Source organism: Callorhinus ursinus, unplaced genomic scaffold (assembly GCF_003265705.2).
Source record: "Callorhinus ursinus isolate GAN/ISIS: 27379988/994484 unplaced genomic scaffold, GSC_fseal_2.0 scaffold34, whole genome shotgun sequence".
NCBI lineage: Eukaryota > Metazoa > Chordata > Mammalia > Carnivora > Otariidae > Callorhinus > Callorhinus ursinus.
Window position 1 is genome coordinate 2817607 of NW_027397096.1, and position 17140 is coordinate 2834746.

At 36.1% G+C, this 17140-nt stretch overlaps 1 protein-coding gene and 1 non-coding gene across 7 annotated transcripts in view; one reads left to right on the forward strand and one right to left on the reverse strand.

Annotated features, from left to right (window-relative positions):
• The window catches only part of NSRP1 (nuclear speckle splicing regulatory protein 1), a 50508-nt gene that overhangs the window by 9320 nt on the left and 24048 nt on the right, over nucleotides 1-17140 (reverse strand). For 3 of the 6 annotated variants that reach the window (XM_025851390.2, XM_025851389.2, XM_025851391.2), the window contains one exon: nucleotides 2038-2094. In XM_025851390.2, coding sequence (XP_025707175.1) covers nucleotides 2038-2094 — 57 coding nt within the window. Of the gene's footprint in view, nucleotides 1-2037; nucleotides 2095-7194; nucleotides 7405-11351; nucleotides 11486-17140 lie in introns of all 6 variants that reach the window. The other 3 variants (XM_073879332.1, XM_073879331.1, XM_073879333.1) reach the window with 2 other exon arrangements.
• On the forward strand, nucleotides 8806-8900 carry LOC112808489 (small nucleolar RNA SNORD116). Its single transcript, XR_003204363.1, has one exon. It is a non-coding gene; the product is annotated as a small nucleolar RNA SNORD116 (small nucleolar RNA).

Sequence of the window (17140 nt, forward strand, 5' to 3'; positions counted from 1 at the left end):
AAGCAGAAGACAAGAGCTAAATCATCCAAGTGGGTGGGGAATAAAGTGAAAAGCAGGAAGTATAGATGAGAGATCAAAGGGGCAGCAGGCAGCTAAAGGTACAAGAATAGCTACAGGAGCACTCCTAACTTGCAAGCAAACTGTAAGAAAATGTCTAATAGGAAAAGTGGTTTTGGACAGCTAGGATTAAGAATAAAATTAGATTTGGGGCGCCTGGGTGGCTCAGTTGGTTGAGCGACTGCCTTTGGCTCAGGTCATGATCCTGGAGTCCCGGGATCGAGTCCCACATCGGGCTCCCTGCTCAGCGGGGAGTCTGCTTCTCCCTCTGACACTCCCCCCTCTCATGCTCTCTCTCTTAAATAAATAAAATCTTTAAAAAAAATAAAATTAGATTTGGGATTTATGCTTTAAAAAGTAGGTAAGAAGGGGCGCCTGGGTGGCTCAGTCATTGAGCGTCTGCCTTCAGCTCATGATCCCAGGGTCCTGGGATTGAGCCCCACATCGGGCTGCTCAGCAGAGCCTGCTTCTCCCTCTGCCTCTGTTGCTCCCCTTGCTCCTGCTCTCTCTCTGTCAAATAAGTACATAAAATCTTTAACAACAACAAAAAAAGTGGTTGCCATCTGGGTATTCTCTAAGACTGATGAATCACTGACCTCTACCTCAGAAACCAGTAATGTTAATTAACTGAATTTAAATAAAAAAAGTATTTAAAGGGCGCCTGGGTGACTCAGTCATTATGCGTAGGACTTCAGCTCAGGTCAAGATCCCAGGGTCCTGAGATCGAGCTCCCCATTGGGCTCCCTGCTCGGCGGGAAGTCTGCTTCTCCCTCTCCCATGCCCCCCGCTTGTGTTTCCTCTCTCGCTGTTTCTCTCCCTGTTGAAAAATAAAATCTTAAAAAAAAAAAAATTAAAAATAAAAGTTATTTTTATGTAGCGTTTCAAACAGAAAAAGTAGCATACACACACACCCATGCAATAAAACAGAACTCACACTCAAGAATATGTTACCCAGCTTATGAACTAGAATATTACAAGTATCTTCAAAGTTATCTATGTGTTCCTCCATGATTCCCTTTGCCTACCACACAGACGTAAACAATATTCTAAATTTAATGCTTATTTTCTCTTCCTTTTCCCCCACATATGTATATGGCTCTCAGTAATATATTCCATGATGTGCTGTTGTTATCAGCTTTATATAAATAGTATCAGCTTCATTAAAAAAAAAAAGTGGTTGCCCTAATATCTGGCACATTAGAAAGTGTTTAACAAATGTATCCTTACGCAGGATTCCAGGTAGACAAGAGAGAAACATGCCAAAGGTTAAAGAAAATGTGGAGAGGAAAAAATTAAAATTAAAAAGAAAGGTATTATGCCATTGTTTAACTTCATTATGTTCTGCAGCAGCTAAATCTAAGATACAATGGTACAGTAGAAAAATTAGTAAACCTTCACGCCTGGTTCTGCAATTAGCTGTGTGATCATGAGGGGTAATTTATCCTTTTGAAGTTTCAGATTTAACAGACCATGGGCAGGTTTTTGAGAATTTTAAAAATAATATATGTATAAAAAAGTGCTTGGAAATATGACAGAGCACTATATAAGGTGCAAGGCAAATCTATTGAAAATGATCAGATGTTCCCCATTCTCAGTAGCCGAATTTCAAATAATTATAAAATTATGAAACCACTTTGGTGTGAAGAGACTTTTTTTAAGCAAGTAGGCTCACTAGTAAGAATTATTAAAGCATATAATCCACCATAAGACTCCTGAGTCATCTAAACGCAGAAATGGGTTTAATCTACAACACAGCAATGAAGAGTTAATTCTTCATTGTGCTTTTTCCATGAAAATTTATCACAAAAACCTGAAATATATATAAATCAAGAAACATCTTAAACATTTTCAGAAAAGAAGGGTTAGATAAAATTATTTCTTTATACACAACTACTCTGCTCTGTCTCAGGACCTAGATACCAAAATTGATACTGAAATACTTGTTTCACCAAATACATTTAATTCACTCAACCACCTTACCTGTTTCATTGCTTGCTTCTTAGCAGCTTCCCTCTGAAGGCTTTCACTCACGGAGGTCTATAAAACATAAAAATGTTGTCACTGTTTAAGCCAATTTAAAATTTCTTTTCCAGTATTCTGGTTGGCAATTAGTTCCTTACTTATACTAAAAACCAGAAAAGTATTATGAAAAAATATAATTAAATAAACATTTTCAAGGTCTTTTACCAAAACCTTAGGAAACAAATGAATTTTATTGTAAATCAAAAGTGTAGGCTGTAGGGTGTAAGAGAAAATAGAATGGTATATGAAAAAAATTTGGTAACATGGCTTTTTATTCCCAACTTCACCATTAAGGCACGCAATCTCTACGATTTCAATTATTTTGTGTGCACATGTGAATGTGAGTGAACATGCATGTATTAGGTGGGGGAGCACTGGTCCTTTCCAACACATTTAATGGTATGATTCCCAGCAACAAAAGCACATTTAAAAAAAAATTATTCACCACTGAATATAGTATATCAAGTTCTTAATTATGTCTAAGGCTTAGGAGCAGCCAGAACTATCTGGGGTTATAATCATTCAATAAATATGTACTAAGGCATTGTTCTAGCTCCTGAAGGTAGTGGAGAAAGTAAGAACAATCCCTGAGAGATAAATGGTCTGAAAGGGAAGACTGAGATAATTGTAATATAGATGTGATAAGCTATATAATGAAGGGATTAAAAAAGGGGGCTGTAGGAGCAAAGAATCAAGAAAGCCTTCCTAAAAGAGATATGACATTAGACCTGAATCAAAAAGAATTTAAGAGAAGGCAAGAGGTGTTTAGGAAGTAGTAACCACAAGGTTCAAAGTAAACATTTACAGCTAAGAAAAAATATATAATTAAACCACTTAAAAAAAGTTTTCTCTTAAAAGCCTAAGGTTTTGTAAATATACTAACCAACACTGAAATGTATACTTTAAAAGGGCAAATTTTATATTATGTGAATTTTACCTTAGATGAATTTATCTTTTATTGAAAAATATAATCCTCAGCCCTAGGACTATAGTTTTCTAGCCTACTGACATTTGCTGCTTTCAGCTATACAGTAAATTGGTGCTTCTTTTGTTTTCCATGGCAACCAAGAGAACAAAATAAACCTAATTCTAGTTCCCTATGACCATGGAGACTCACAAAGGCCATACAAGTAACAGAACACATACTTAATAAATTAAAAGAAGTGGATAGGCAAAGAACTAAGGACATTTTAGGTGACAGTAAAGTGACTACAACTAGAGAAAAAGATACTGATACCAAAAACAACAGCAGCTAACATTTATTGAGCCAGGTGCTATGCTAAGTGTATTACTTGTATATTACATTAATTACTCGTTTAATACAAATTTCCCTGTTATTATGTGATACATTTTTACTCATTAGAATATCAATTTTAAACATTAAAATATTAACTATTCTAATAACCATAGCTCATGAATTCTTTCCCATCTATTTTTAATGTCTCAGTTTTTCTAATCAGTGTAAATTAAGTATTTCTTGATCATTGACTTAGTGATGTCTTAAGGGCTGACTAGAAGAGTAAGTCTCCAAATACTAAACTTTTACTTCTTTTACTTGCTTTTATTATTTTTTTCCTCTATCTCCTCCAGTCAATCACAGTTCACTGGCTGTCACTTTCAAACTCGTTGCTTCAACCTAAACTACTGAACTTAGAAAAGTAAAACTAAAGCTAGTACTTTTTAGACTCATATAATACAGAATAAGCAGACAGGGAAGGGCCTTTCCAATGTACAGTGTATATACTGTGAGACATAAGAGGTTTTGTTTCCATGTTTATAGCCATTTTGAAGGATGATGTCTGTCTGCCCTTTGAAAAAATCAGTTATTGCTTACAGGGTGATAACATAATGGAGGGAGTACAGTAATTTTACAAATTCTATTCATAGACTTGTATCCCTGGAATTCTAACAGCATCATCAGTGGATAAAGAGGTAGCTCTGAACTTAAGCTGAAAAAGTCAGGGAAGATTATCTCCTTTTGAAGCTCATTTGATTCTCAGTTTTCTAACTAGAAGAACTCTGACAATGACAACGTTTTCACCAAAATGCCAACAAATTGAAAATATCTGGGCACCTGGGTGGCTTAGTGGGTTAAGGGTCTGCCTTCAGCTCAGGTCATGATCCCAGGGTCCTGGAACGGAGCCCCGCCTCGGGTTCCCTGCTCAGTGGGGAGCCTGCTTCTCCCTCTCCCTCTGCTCCTCTCTCTTCTTGTGCTTGCTGTTATCTCCTGCACACACTCTCTCTCAAATAAATAAAATCTTTTAAAAAACTGAAAATGTTTTTTTTTCAAAGATTTTATTTATTTGACAGAGAGAGACACAGAGAAAGAGGGAACACAAGCAGGGGGAGTGGGAGAGAGAGAAGCAGGTTTCCTGCAGAGCAGGGAGCTGGATGCGGGGCTCGATCCCAGGACCCCGGGATCATGACCTGAGCTGAAGGCAGACGCTTAACGACTGAGCCACTCAGGCGCCCCAAAAACTGAAAATATTTTAAGTTGAAATGTATTTAATACACCTAGCCTACCCAACATCATAGCTTAGCCCAACCTACCTTAAAGGTGTTCAGAACACTCACATTAGCTACAGTTGGGCAAATCCACCTAACACAAAGCCTACTTTATAATATAGTGCTGAATATCTAATATAATTTATTGAATACTGTACTGAAAGTGAGTAACAGAATGGTTGTATGGGTACAGAATAGTTGTAAGTGGTTCACCCTCATGATCACACGGCTGACTACGAGTGAGCTGTGGTTCACCGCCAATGCCTTGCACCATGACAAGAGTACTGCACTTCACTAGCCCACGAAAAGATTGGAATTCAAAATTTGAAGTACAATTTCTACTGAATGCATAACACTTCTGCACCACTGTAAAGCTGAAAAATCCTAAATCAAAGTATTCTAGTTTGGGGACCATCTATGGTTTCTATAAAAAGGAAGGAGGAGCGCCTGGCTGGCTCAGTTGGTACTGCTTGCAGCCTGTGACCTTGGGATTGTAAATTAAAGCCCCAGATATCACAAAACACTTTAGTTCTTGCCACAAAATATTCTAGCCTACAAATGGCCTAAGGAAAAATAGCTTTAAATAATATGATTAAGGATGAATGTAAGTGATCTAACCATACAAAACAGTCATTAATTGATTAGTTTCAAAATCAGCAGGCATGCAATTATTCTAATTTTATGTTTGAAGACCAATTAGTTCACAGAATAGAAGAGAGTATTCATTAATAGTACCTTCTAATAAAACCACAAATTAGCATTAGTTTTAAATGTAGGAAGATAAAAATTATTCCCCGTAAGGGCCTTTATCTTTTTTTTTTTTAACGTGCAAGAGAGCAAGCTTCTGTGTAAGCAGGGAAGGGCAAAGGGAGGAGAGGGAGAGAAAGAATCTCAAGATCTCAAGTAGGCTCCACACCCAGTGTGGAGCCCTACAAGGAACTTGAACTCACCACCCTGAGATCATGACCTGAGCGAAAACCAAGAGTCAGCCACTTAACTGACTGAGCCACCCAGGCACCCTGGGCCTTTATCTTAAAGAAAAAATAACTCAAGTTATAAACTGGCTCTTATGTAAACATTCCAACAGTCCTAAAAGTGCAAAAACTGCTATTGTACCACACCAATCTTTCAAAATAGGTTTTGTACCAAAAATATCAGGGAAATAACCTTTTATAAAACCTGAAGTAGTAGTTCCTTGCAAATATTTCAACTTGATTCAACAAACATGTTCTGAGAGCCTACTATGTGTACAGCACTAAAAGTGGGAGAGGAGCCATATTTGATCAACATCTTAATTTTTTATGTCTTATCTAAGAGTTGGTAGGTTTCTTTTAATTTCCAAATAAGAAATGAATATAAAAAAAAAAGATAAAATGCCAGGTCCGTTTTATAGATACTAATAATATATAATAATACCCTCTACACACACACACACACACACACACACACACACACACACACACACACGGTTATCAAGTATAGGCACCATAAACTGCAGAATTAAGAAAAACACCGTGACTGGCTATTCTTAGTCTTTACTACCTCCCCTGGTCATTTGTTCTGTATAGAGAATAAAAATTATTTAATCGGGCGCCTGGGTGGCTCAGTTGGTTAAGCAGCTGCCTACGGCTCAGGTCATGATCCCAGGGTCCTGGGATCGAGCCCTGCATCGGGCTCCCTGCTCAGCGGAGAGCCTGCTTCTCGTCACCCTCTGCCCCTCCCCCCACTTCTGCTCTCTCTCTACACTCTTCCAAATAAATAAAATCTACCAAAAAAAAAAATTATTTAATCAATCTAATGTTTCATTGGGATGCAGTCTGACAGATACAATCTAATTAAAAGGGAAATGGTTTTTAAAACCTTCACAATTAGTTCAGATAAATGCAAAAGAAACCACATGATTGTGCATTTCTTACATCACTACACGTTTAGATGGGTTGACTCCTGGGCTTTGATAACTGCCAGAAGAGAAATAGTTTTATATATATTACTATAGTCCCTTCACCAATACAGAGAATACAGTTTAATGACACTGGGAAAGAAATAAGATACTGGACATTAATTTATATTATTGAATTACCTTTCTTCAGTCACAAACACTTTTTACAAAATTAAAAAAAATAAGAAAAAATAAAAATTCAGAAAAGGGTTCTGAATATTTTTTTTGCAGAAATCAATCCCTTTTTCCCTAATAAGTCACAAATTTTAAAAAAATCACATATAGCCTTCTTCATGAAATAAGACATTTACCTATCCACTAAAAACAGTTCAAGAATCAATCCTTCCTCAAATGGCTCATGGCTATAATTTTCAGTAGTGCTCTGAGAACTTAGAAATGAAAACATCCTGTTCTTTATTATTTTTTTTTAACTTAGCAACAGATCATTTACTAAAGGTCCTACAACTTAGCAATCTCTATTTGAGCTTTGTTTGTCCACATTCACATGCTTCTTTTGTTAAGTACAAAGCCTGTTTAAGAGCTGCAAAAAATACATAAAATTTTTATTATATATACTCAGAAAGAAAAAATGGACATGGCTATCAACAGAAAATTTAGAAAAGAGAAAATATAAACGACCATTAACTATATGAAAAAATGTTCAATCTTACCAGTAACTAAGGAGATGAAAAGGAAAATACTAACTTTTATCATCAAATTCAGATTTTTGAAGTTGTATCTTCCAATAATGGCAAAGTAATGAGTAAATATACACTCCTACACTGTGAACGTGTGAAATGGTTCCAGTTTGGCAAAATGCATTAAAAGCCTGAAAAAATATCCATTTCTTTTGAACCAGTAATTCCACTTTCAGGAGTTCACTATATGGATATAAAAAAAAGATATAAAGATTTAGGTGCTATTATATTTCACTGTATTATATAATGGAATATCCATTCACATTAGTGAAAAACTTGAACCAATCTAACTTTCAACATCATATCAGCTAAGTAAGCTGTATACCCTTCAACACAAAGTTCTGCAGCCATTTAAAAATCTGTTTTCAGGGCGCCTGGGTGGCTCAGTCAGTTAAGTGTCTGCCTTTGGCTCAGGTCATGATCCCAGGATCCTGGGATCAAGCCCCACACTGGGCTCCCTGCCCAGTGGGGAGCCTGCTTCTCTCTCTCACTCCCCCTCTGTGCTGTCTCTCTTTCTCAAATAAATAAATAAAATCTTAAAAAAAAAAAATCTGTTTTCAACAATATTTAATGGTATGGGCAAACTTTAATGCTATACCTATGTTAGTCCATGTTCACTACTCAAGAAGTAAGCCCCCCTGCTAATAATCATCCCCTCTCATATTATGGCCACATTGCTTCTTGTGTCTTACCTTGATTAAAACCTTCCCATGAAGTCCTCTATAATCCCTGCATTCTCATCCTCTGTCATAAGCCTTTATTTCCTTGACTGAAACTGGCTCTTCCCTAAAGATACCCTTTCTTCTGAGGCTGCTCATGGCTTACATACTTCACATTAGAAGACATTGTGTCTCCTGATTCTAGTGTCATACAGGGTGAAAGTAAAACCCCTACTCCTTTGAAGTCATGCCATATGACTATTACCTTTATCCTTTTTTACTCTCAATTTATGAATTCTTTATTTCTCTATCTCTGACACCTTGATCTCAGTTTTCCTGCTTTATATCATGCCATCACAGAAAATCCATACAACACACTGACCTGACCTTGTTTTCTTCAGGTCCAGTTATGATGGTTTCCTCTCCACATAGCCACCCCTATCATTGTCACTCTTGTCATCTGCGACTGCCCCAGCTCTGAAACTGTAAATCTGGACAACCAACCCAACAACAACCACTACTTTTCTACCAAATTTCACTGTATAGAAGATGTACATTATTTCACATCCTTATATTGATGAAATCAGGACACACTTTATAATCAGCAGGCATCATCTAACTGCTGTTGACCAAGAGGTATTCTTAATAGTTGGTTCTACCTGCACGTGTGTAAATACTAAAACAGCATCAGCACCAAAACCTGCAGAATGAATATCATCAAGTGTTGGTGACATAGCATTTCTTAAAATTATGCAATTATGTAGAGATAATTTACTTTGGACTCCCACTTGGGATTACTACTTAATATGCCTAGTTCACTACCTCCAAACACCCTCCTTACGACCAATAAGCTCGATGTCAGAAAGAATGATAAATTTGGAAAAACATAGTTATCAGTGAGTCTGAGTGAAGAAGAAAGTCCAAAAGAATGATGATGACTCCCTCATATGCATTCCTTGGAAAACCTGAACAAATCAGTGAGAACTTCCTATGATTAAGAAAAAACAGTAACAAAAAACTGGATTTGAAAAAGTTTTAGGGATCCCTTAACTAATTATTTTTATTCATATTCTGCTTTTTAATATAAGAGTAACCAAAGGTAAAAATTTACATCTTATTAAGACTAAAAGAACTTCCAATATTGTATAGTAAATATATAATTAGAATTCTAACTCATAAGACTATCATAGTTTAATTGGTAGTGTTTTCTTAATGATGCATAAAATAACAGTGTAATTTACAATGTTTCAGATTTTTTTTTATAAGATTTTATTATTTGACAGAGAGAGACACGGCGAGAGAGGGAACACAAGCAGGTGGAGTGGGAGAGGGAGAAGCAGGCTCCCCACTGAGCAGGAAGCCCGATACGGGGCTCGATCCCAGGACCCTGGGATCATGACCTGAGCCCAAGGCAGACGCTTAATGACTGAGCCACCCAGGCGCCCCAATGTTTCAGATTTCAATAAAATACATAGCTCTTGCTCATTTTATTTCCACTTTATCTTTTCTTTGTTCTTATGGATGTCACTAATCCCTTGATTTTTCTATTTTTTATTAGAATCTTTACAGTAGTGAATCTCCACTACTCTTGCCAATAATTAAACTCCCATTGCCCATCTTTTGCACCTATTTGATAAATACGAGCCCTGAATCCATGTAACCACCTCTGTCTATAGTAAGGCAGCTAAGCACTCCTGGAAAATATTATTTCTTAGCTTCCAATTGTAATTGGGTCCTAACTGTATCTACCAAACCTCCTCTTTTTACTAATCAAGTCTTTTTTCTCTACCAACTATATTCAGGCCTCCTCTCTTTGTAAACCTCCTACACCCTGTCAACTTTCCCTATACGTGACATTACCACTACCTTTAAAAATTATTATGAAAAATAATGTACAAAAAGGGTACAAAAAGTAACGTAGTACCTGTGAATTCATTACTCAGCCTAAGAAATGGAACATTATCAGTAAAGATGAAGTCACTGTATATCCTTCCCTAAATCTCATCTCCCACCCTTTCCAAGTCTCCTTGCTTTTTGTTAGTTTTGCTACATATGTATTGAAGGAGTTCAGGACATGGCCACCCCAAAATATACTCCTTTGGCAAATACTGATTATTTTGAACCGAAGAAACTTGAAAATTCCCATGTGAAAGGTGCCTTCCCTGTACCAGAAGGAAGAAACTGTATTTTGGGTTTTTTTAAAGATTTTATTTATTTATTTGACAGAGCAAGAGAGCACAGGCAGGAGGAGCAGCAGCAGGAGAGGAAGAAGCAGACTCCCCACTGAGCAGGGAGCTCGACACCGGGCTCAATCCCAGAACCCTGAGATCACGACCTGAGCCGAAGGCAGACACTCAACCATCTGACCCACCCAGGCGCCGCTTTTCTGTATTTTCTAAATGGTCTCAAGGAATATGCATTTTTTTATATAACCAGGAGGTTACTATAATTTATTAAGTACCCAGAAATTATTCTAATTTATTAAGTAACAAAAGGAACTTTAAGATCCTACTCAGAACGGAAAGTTAATTATGCTTAGTATCTTGACCAGCTGTGGAATATAAAGTGCAACCTGCCTTTGTGTGGTCAAAGTTTCTAATTCTACACCTTCAGTCAGTTAGTACTTAATGTTAATAGGTCACTCCATGCCAACCTTCGAAGAACTAAACAAACTGAACTAATACCTTTATTTAACTAAAGAACAATACCAACCTAATAGTATTTATTCATTCACTTAAGTATTTACTGAGCACATGCCATGTGTAAGGCACTATTCAAGGTATTGGTCAAAAAACAATAAACAAAAACCTCTGCCCTCAATGAACTTATAAGGGAACAAAAACAGACAAGTAAAATGTATGTCAGATGTATTGCACTCTATGCAAAAAAACAATCAAAGAAAGGTACAGAGACTAAGGAGAAGACTGAATTTAAAATAAGACACTCAAGGAAGGTCTCAATAAGAAGGTGTCATTGAATCAAGACAGGTAAACAGTTAAGAAAACAAGTCACAATGAGATCTGGAGAACAGTTTTTCAGGCACAGAGAATAGGCAAGGGCATGGCTAACATCTCCAAGGAAGTGGACATGGATCAGAGTGAATGGAGTAACTTACTACAGGTATTAAGAATTCAGAGGAGGTTAATAAAATTTCAGTGTGTTCTTAAACACAAACCTTGCCTTCAATAAGAAATTAACAAATTTGGGGATTAAGTGGAAGTTTTTATCTGATATATCAAATTTTATATGAAAAAGATTATTTTTTAATTAATTTTATTTCAAGTGCAAAGACAGTTTTAATAAAAATCAACTTGGTGACAGTGGAAAAAAAAAAGTTCAGGAGGGGAAATCATGGTCTGGTATCTATGGAGAAGAAAGATCTAAGCTAAATTTAGAAAGAAAGGTAACAGGAAAAAAAGGTTGTATTATATAAAGGAAACCCAATAAAAAAATACAATGACATAGGGGCACCTGGGTTGATCAGCTGGTTCAGCGCCTGACTCTTGATTTCAGCTCGGGTGGTAGGCTCGGGATCATGGGATCAAGCCCCACATAGGGCTTGTACTCAACGCGGAGTCTGCTGGGAATTCTGTCTCTCCCTCTCTCTAAATAAATGAATAAAGTCTTAAAAAAGAAATACAATGACATAAACATGGCAAGAAAGAATGACGAGATCAGTATGATTAAAGCAAATGACTTCTGTATGGGTGCTAAGAACTAAAATCGGGGGACACCTGGGTGGCTCAGTCGTTAAGCGTCTGCCTTCGGCTCAGGTCATGATCCCAGGGTCCTGGGATCGAGCCCCGCATCGGGCTCCCTGCTCCGCGGGAAGCCTGCTTCTCCCTCTCCCACTCCCTCTGCTTGTGTTCCCTCTCTCGCGGTGTGTCTGTCAAATAAATAAATAAAATCTTTTTTTTTTTATTTTTTTTAAAGATATTATTTATTTATTTGAGAGAGACAGAGAATGAGAGATAGAAAGCATGAGAGGGAAGAGGGTCAGAGGGAGAAGCAGACTCCCTGCTGAGCAGGAAGCCCGATGTGGGACTCGATCCCAGGACTCCAGGATCATGACCTGAGCCGAAGGCAGTTGCTTAACCAACTGAGCCACCCAGGCGCCCCAATAAATAAAATCTTTAAAAAAAAAAACAAAATTGGACTCAGACTACATTATGAAAAATAGAAACCGTAAATGTGATGCAAAGATAAAAAAGAATTAACTTTTTTAAACTTAATGAAAAAGTCATTTAGAAAAATGATCTGGAATCAATGTAATATGGGTAACAGGGAATTAGACTAGGGGCACTGAGGTTGTAAGACTACCGCATATGTGAACGGATAAACGGGATAAACTAGACGATGCTCTAAAAGAAAGAGAACTTGGAAGTAGATGGATAGAAGGAATGCAGAAAACAGGACCAAACATGGTATTAAAGTTTCTAAACTAGGAGACTGCAGAAATAGTGATCATTGGTAGAATCATACATATATGTTCTGCAGAGATCATTTTATCCAGAGCTGTGTTTTTAGAATGATTACAAATTGAACAAAAAATCATACTCCTTATCCAAAAGATATGAATGTACATTTTTGAAATCTTATAATAGTTCTCCTTTGAGAACTCAATTAGATCTCATATATAGAACATGATCCTCATAATTTTACCTCCTTAAAATACTTTATCACATCATAAGTGGAGAAATTTCTGATTTATTCTACATTTTTCTCTAATATCTAAACATTTAGGTTTTGAAGAACAGGCAAAGAACCTAAAAATGTATTCAGCTGAAACAATTCGTTAGGAAGGCAGGTTTTAAATCCATGGAAATATGATGGACTATTTAATAAAATGATGTGGAAACAACTGTCTGCCTTTTGAAAGAAATATTAAAACTGACTTCTTACCTTACCTCACTCCTTTTAACAAACACCAAAATACATTCCAGGCATTATTAAACATTTAAATGTAAACACAAGTTGCAGAACTTGAAAGAATAAAATGTTTTATTAAAAAGTCAAATGACAATATAGCCATACAAAGGACTTAGAGCAATTAGGACTCTCATATATCAGTAGTAGAAATGTAAAATGGTGCACCAAATTTGGAAAGGAATTTAGCAGTTTCTTAAAGAGTTATACACCTACCATGCGACCCAGTCATTCCATGCCTAAGTGTTCATCCAAGAGAAATGAAAGTATAGGTCCATACAAAGACTTGTATACAAATGTTCACAGCCATTTTACTTGTAACAGCCAAAAACTGGAAACAATCCAAATAATCAACAGGTGTGCAGATAAATTGTGGTATAGTTATACAACAGAATACTACTCAGCAAGAAAAAAGAGTGGACTACTGAAACATAATGTGAATTAATATCAAAGTAATTATGCTGAAAGAAGCCACCCACAGCCTTCAACGAAAGTATATATTGTATGATTCCATTTATATAAATTCCTCAAAATAAAAACTATAGTTATAGAAATTAGATCAGTAGTTGCCTGAGGGCTGGAGAGGGGATGGGAAGAGGGAAGGAGGAGGAACTACAAAGGGACATAAAGAAATTTTGGGGTGTGATGGATATGTTAATTATCTTTATTGCAGTGACAGTTCATGGTATATACTTATGACAAAATTTATGCTGTATATTGTAAATAGGTACATGTATATATCCATTATACTTCAATAAAGCTGTTTTTTAAAAAAGTAAAATAACATCAGGCCATACACAAAAAACTGTAGACTCTTTTTATCTGTGGTGGGTAAATTTTAAATAAAAAGCTATATAATAACAATTTTAAAATAAAATGAGCTGTGGTTATTACAACTCAAAAATTTGGAAGAGGAAGAAGAGAGGATCTGAACCAGTGACAGGGCTGGCCAGCGTTTTAGAAAATCAGTTACAAGAAAGCCTCAATGAATCACCTCAGGAAGAACAAAAGGGCATATTTAGAAACTAAAGCCAAGAGCCAAAATACGTCAAGCCAACTACACATAAGGACAGGTACAGAGCAAATTCAGAGGCAGGAATTTAGCAGCAGAGGCAAATTATTATGCAACAGACGAACAAACTGAGAGAGGCAAGCTAAGGAGCATGGTCCAAGTATACGGAGCAAATCATTCCTGGAATGCATAAAAACACTAAGATATGAGGCTGATTTTAAGAACAGAAAGCAAGGTAGCCCAAATCAGGTGAAGCTAGAGAGAGTGTAGCCAAAAACAGGTCAGAGTCAAGCAGACTGCAGAATGAACAAAAGCTGTGCACAAGAAAAGGAGCCCACAAAAAAATTCTCAAAGTAAGGCGGGCTGTTCCATCTGGCTTTTATCTCTGGTTGCTCAAAGAGAAATGTCCTTAATCCCAACAAAACACCCTTAGTAGCTTCTGAAATTTTAACTTCTCTCAGAAGTGAAGATATTTTAGTTTTAACCTGAATTATATATAAATTCACTTTCATAAAGTATTAGAAAGAGCTCCTTGAAAGCAGAGATCTTATCTTATTCAACTTCTATCAGGAGCACCCAGTATAATGTCTTCTATACATCAGATGCTTAAATGATGATACTTAAAAGTTCTGAAGAAAACCATCAAAAAAAAAAAATGTGCACTGAAATTTACATTATTCACTTTCTGAATTATCACTTAATATTCCTACACTAGTTTCCTTTCATTGCCCAGGACCTCCCTTTGTTCCTTTCCCACTGTCAAGAAGTATGTGATCCCTAAATGGAAAACAACTAGTAAAAGCTTACATTAATAATTAGAAATAATTAGAAAAATTAATTTGTGGCAAAAAAACTCTCATGCAATTAAAAGCCAAATGTACATAATTTTTTAAATTAGTAATATTCAGCTTACAATTCTTGATATTTTTTTAAAAAAATTATTTATTTGTTTGACAGAGAAAGAGCAAGAGCAGGAACACAAGCAGGGGGAGTGGGAGAGAAAGCAGGCTTCCCGCGGAGCAGGGAGCCCGATGCGGGGCTCGATCCTGGGATCATGACCCGAGCCGAAGGCAGACGTTTAACAACTGAGCCACTCAGGTGCCCCCAATTCTTGATAAGATATTAAGCCAAGCTCCCTCCCTTTGAAATTGTTCTACAAGTGAGAGGTTGGATATAAGAAACAAACAAAAAAACTGTGAAAAATCCCTGGGGAAACAAATGCTGGCTTGTCTGGACAGAGGAAGGGAAGAGTAGCAACCCAGAGCTGAACAGTATATGGCACACAATTGGGGGGCTGGGAAATATGAAGGACAACTATGAACCAAGAGCTTCACAGCAATTAGAAAACTAAAAACAAAAAAAACAATTGAAGGCAAAAACAAATATAAAGGACAAAGTAGGGTACTGTATTATATACTGAAGGAAAGACAGATCAAGAACTAGCAAACATAAACATTTATGCTTCTACAATACATAAAACACCAAGACAATTCAATGGGGGAAAGAACAGTCTTTTCAATAAATGGTGCTGGAACAACTAGATACCCACACGCAAAAGAATGAAGCTGGATACTCACCTCACACCATACAGAAAACTCAAATGGATCATAATCTACAAGTAAGCACTAAAACTATAACACTTAGAAAACACAGGAACAAATCTTTTTGACCATGGGTTACAGACTACATGACAAAATTTGTGAGACATACTAAACCAAGAGTACAAGCAACAACTAAAAAAAAGACATAAATTACATTTCAACAAAATTAAAAATAGTTGTGTTTCAAAGGACATCATCAAGAAAGTGAAAACCCACTGAATGGAAGAAAATATTTGCAAATCATATATATGGTAAGGGATTTGTATCCAGAATAAAAAATTCTTACAATTCAACAGTGAAAAGACTAAAACCAATTTAAAAATGGACAAAGGACTCGAAGAACTGAATAGACATTTCTCCGAAGAAGATATATAAATGGCCAACAAGCACTTGAGAAGATGCTCAGTATCATTAGTCATCAAAGAAATACAAATCAAAACCACAATGACATGTCATTTCACACCCACCAGAACGGCTAAAATAAAACATAGTGTTGATGAGGACATGGAGAAACTGGAATCCTTAAATGTTGCTGGTGGAACAGTAAAATGGTGTAGCAGCTTTGGAAAATATCTAGCAGTACCTCAAAAGGTAAACATAGAGACACATATAAGCCAGCAGTTCCACTCCTAGATACATACTCAAGAAAAATGAAAACATGTCTATACAAAAATCTGTACATGAATGTTCACAGCAGTATTATTCTTAATAACCAAAAAGTGGAAACAACCCAAATGCCCATCAAGATGAATGGATAAACAAAATATGGTATGTATATCCATACAGTAGAATATCATTTGGCCATAAGAAGGAATGAAGTATTGATAAATGCTACAACACAAATAAACCCTGAAAGCATTATGCTATGTGAAAGAAGCCATGTTTTGTGACTACAAAAGGCCACATATTATATGATTCCACTTACTTGAAATCCAGAATAGGTAAACCCACTGAATAGGAGATAGCAAGTCAATTAATAGTCTCCAGGGTCTAGGGAAAGGGAGAATGGGGAGTGACTGCTAATGGGCACAAGTTTCTTTTTGGGCTAGTAAGAATGTTCTAAAATTAGGTAATAATAATGACTGCACAATTCTGTGAATATATTAAAAAAACTGCATTTTATGGCATGTGAATTTCTTTGCAATAATGTTACAAACATACATGCACAAAGCAACAACTCTCAGAAGTAGAGAGACATCAGCAATTTTAGATGGCAATTTTAACTTATTCTTCTCTGAAACTAACAGATCAACAGGAAAAGATTAATTATAGAAAATACAAGTTCAAACTAATAAATACAGAGAGAACTTACATACTGTGGAAAGTATACATGCTTTTCAAGGACACAAGAAGCATTTGCAAAAACTATGTGCTGGCCACAAAGCAAACATCATATAATCTATGTTCTTTGGTTCTAACAATAAAACTAGAACTCCGTAACAAAAAAAAGCAACAAAAATATAAAAACAAACAAACAAACAGAAACCTCCACCTGAATTCTAGAAACTCAAAAGCCATAGTTCTAAATTCTTAGGTTAAGGAGGAAATTATAAAGGAAATTACAAGATAATTAGAAAAGTACAACAAAAATACTAGTAATAAAATTTGTGAGACAACTAAAACAATACTCAAAAAAATCTATACATTTATATGCTTACATAAGAAAGATTAAAGTTCAACTCAAGTTGAAAAAATATAGAATAACTCAAAAAAAAAAACCA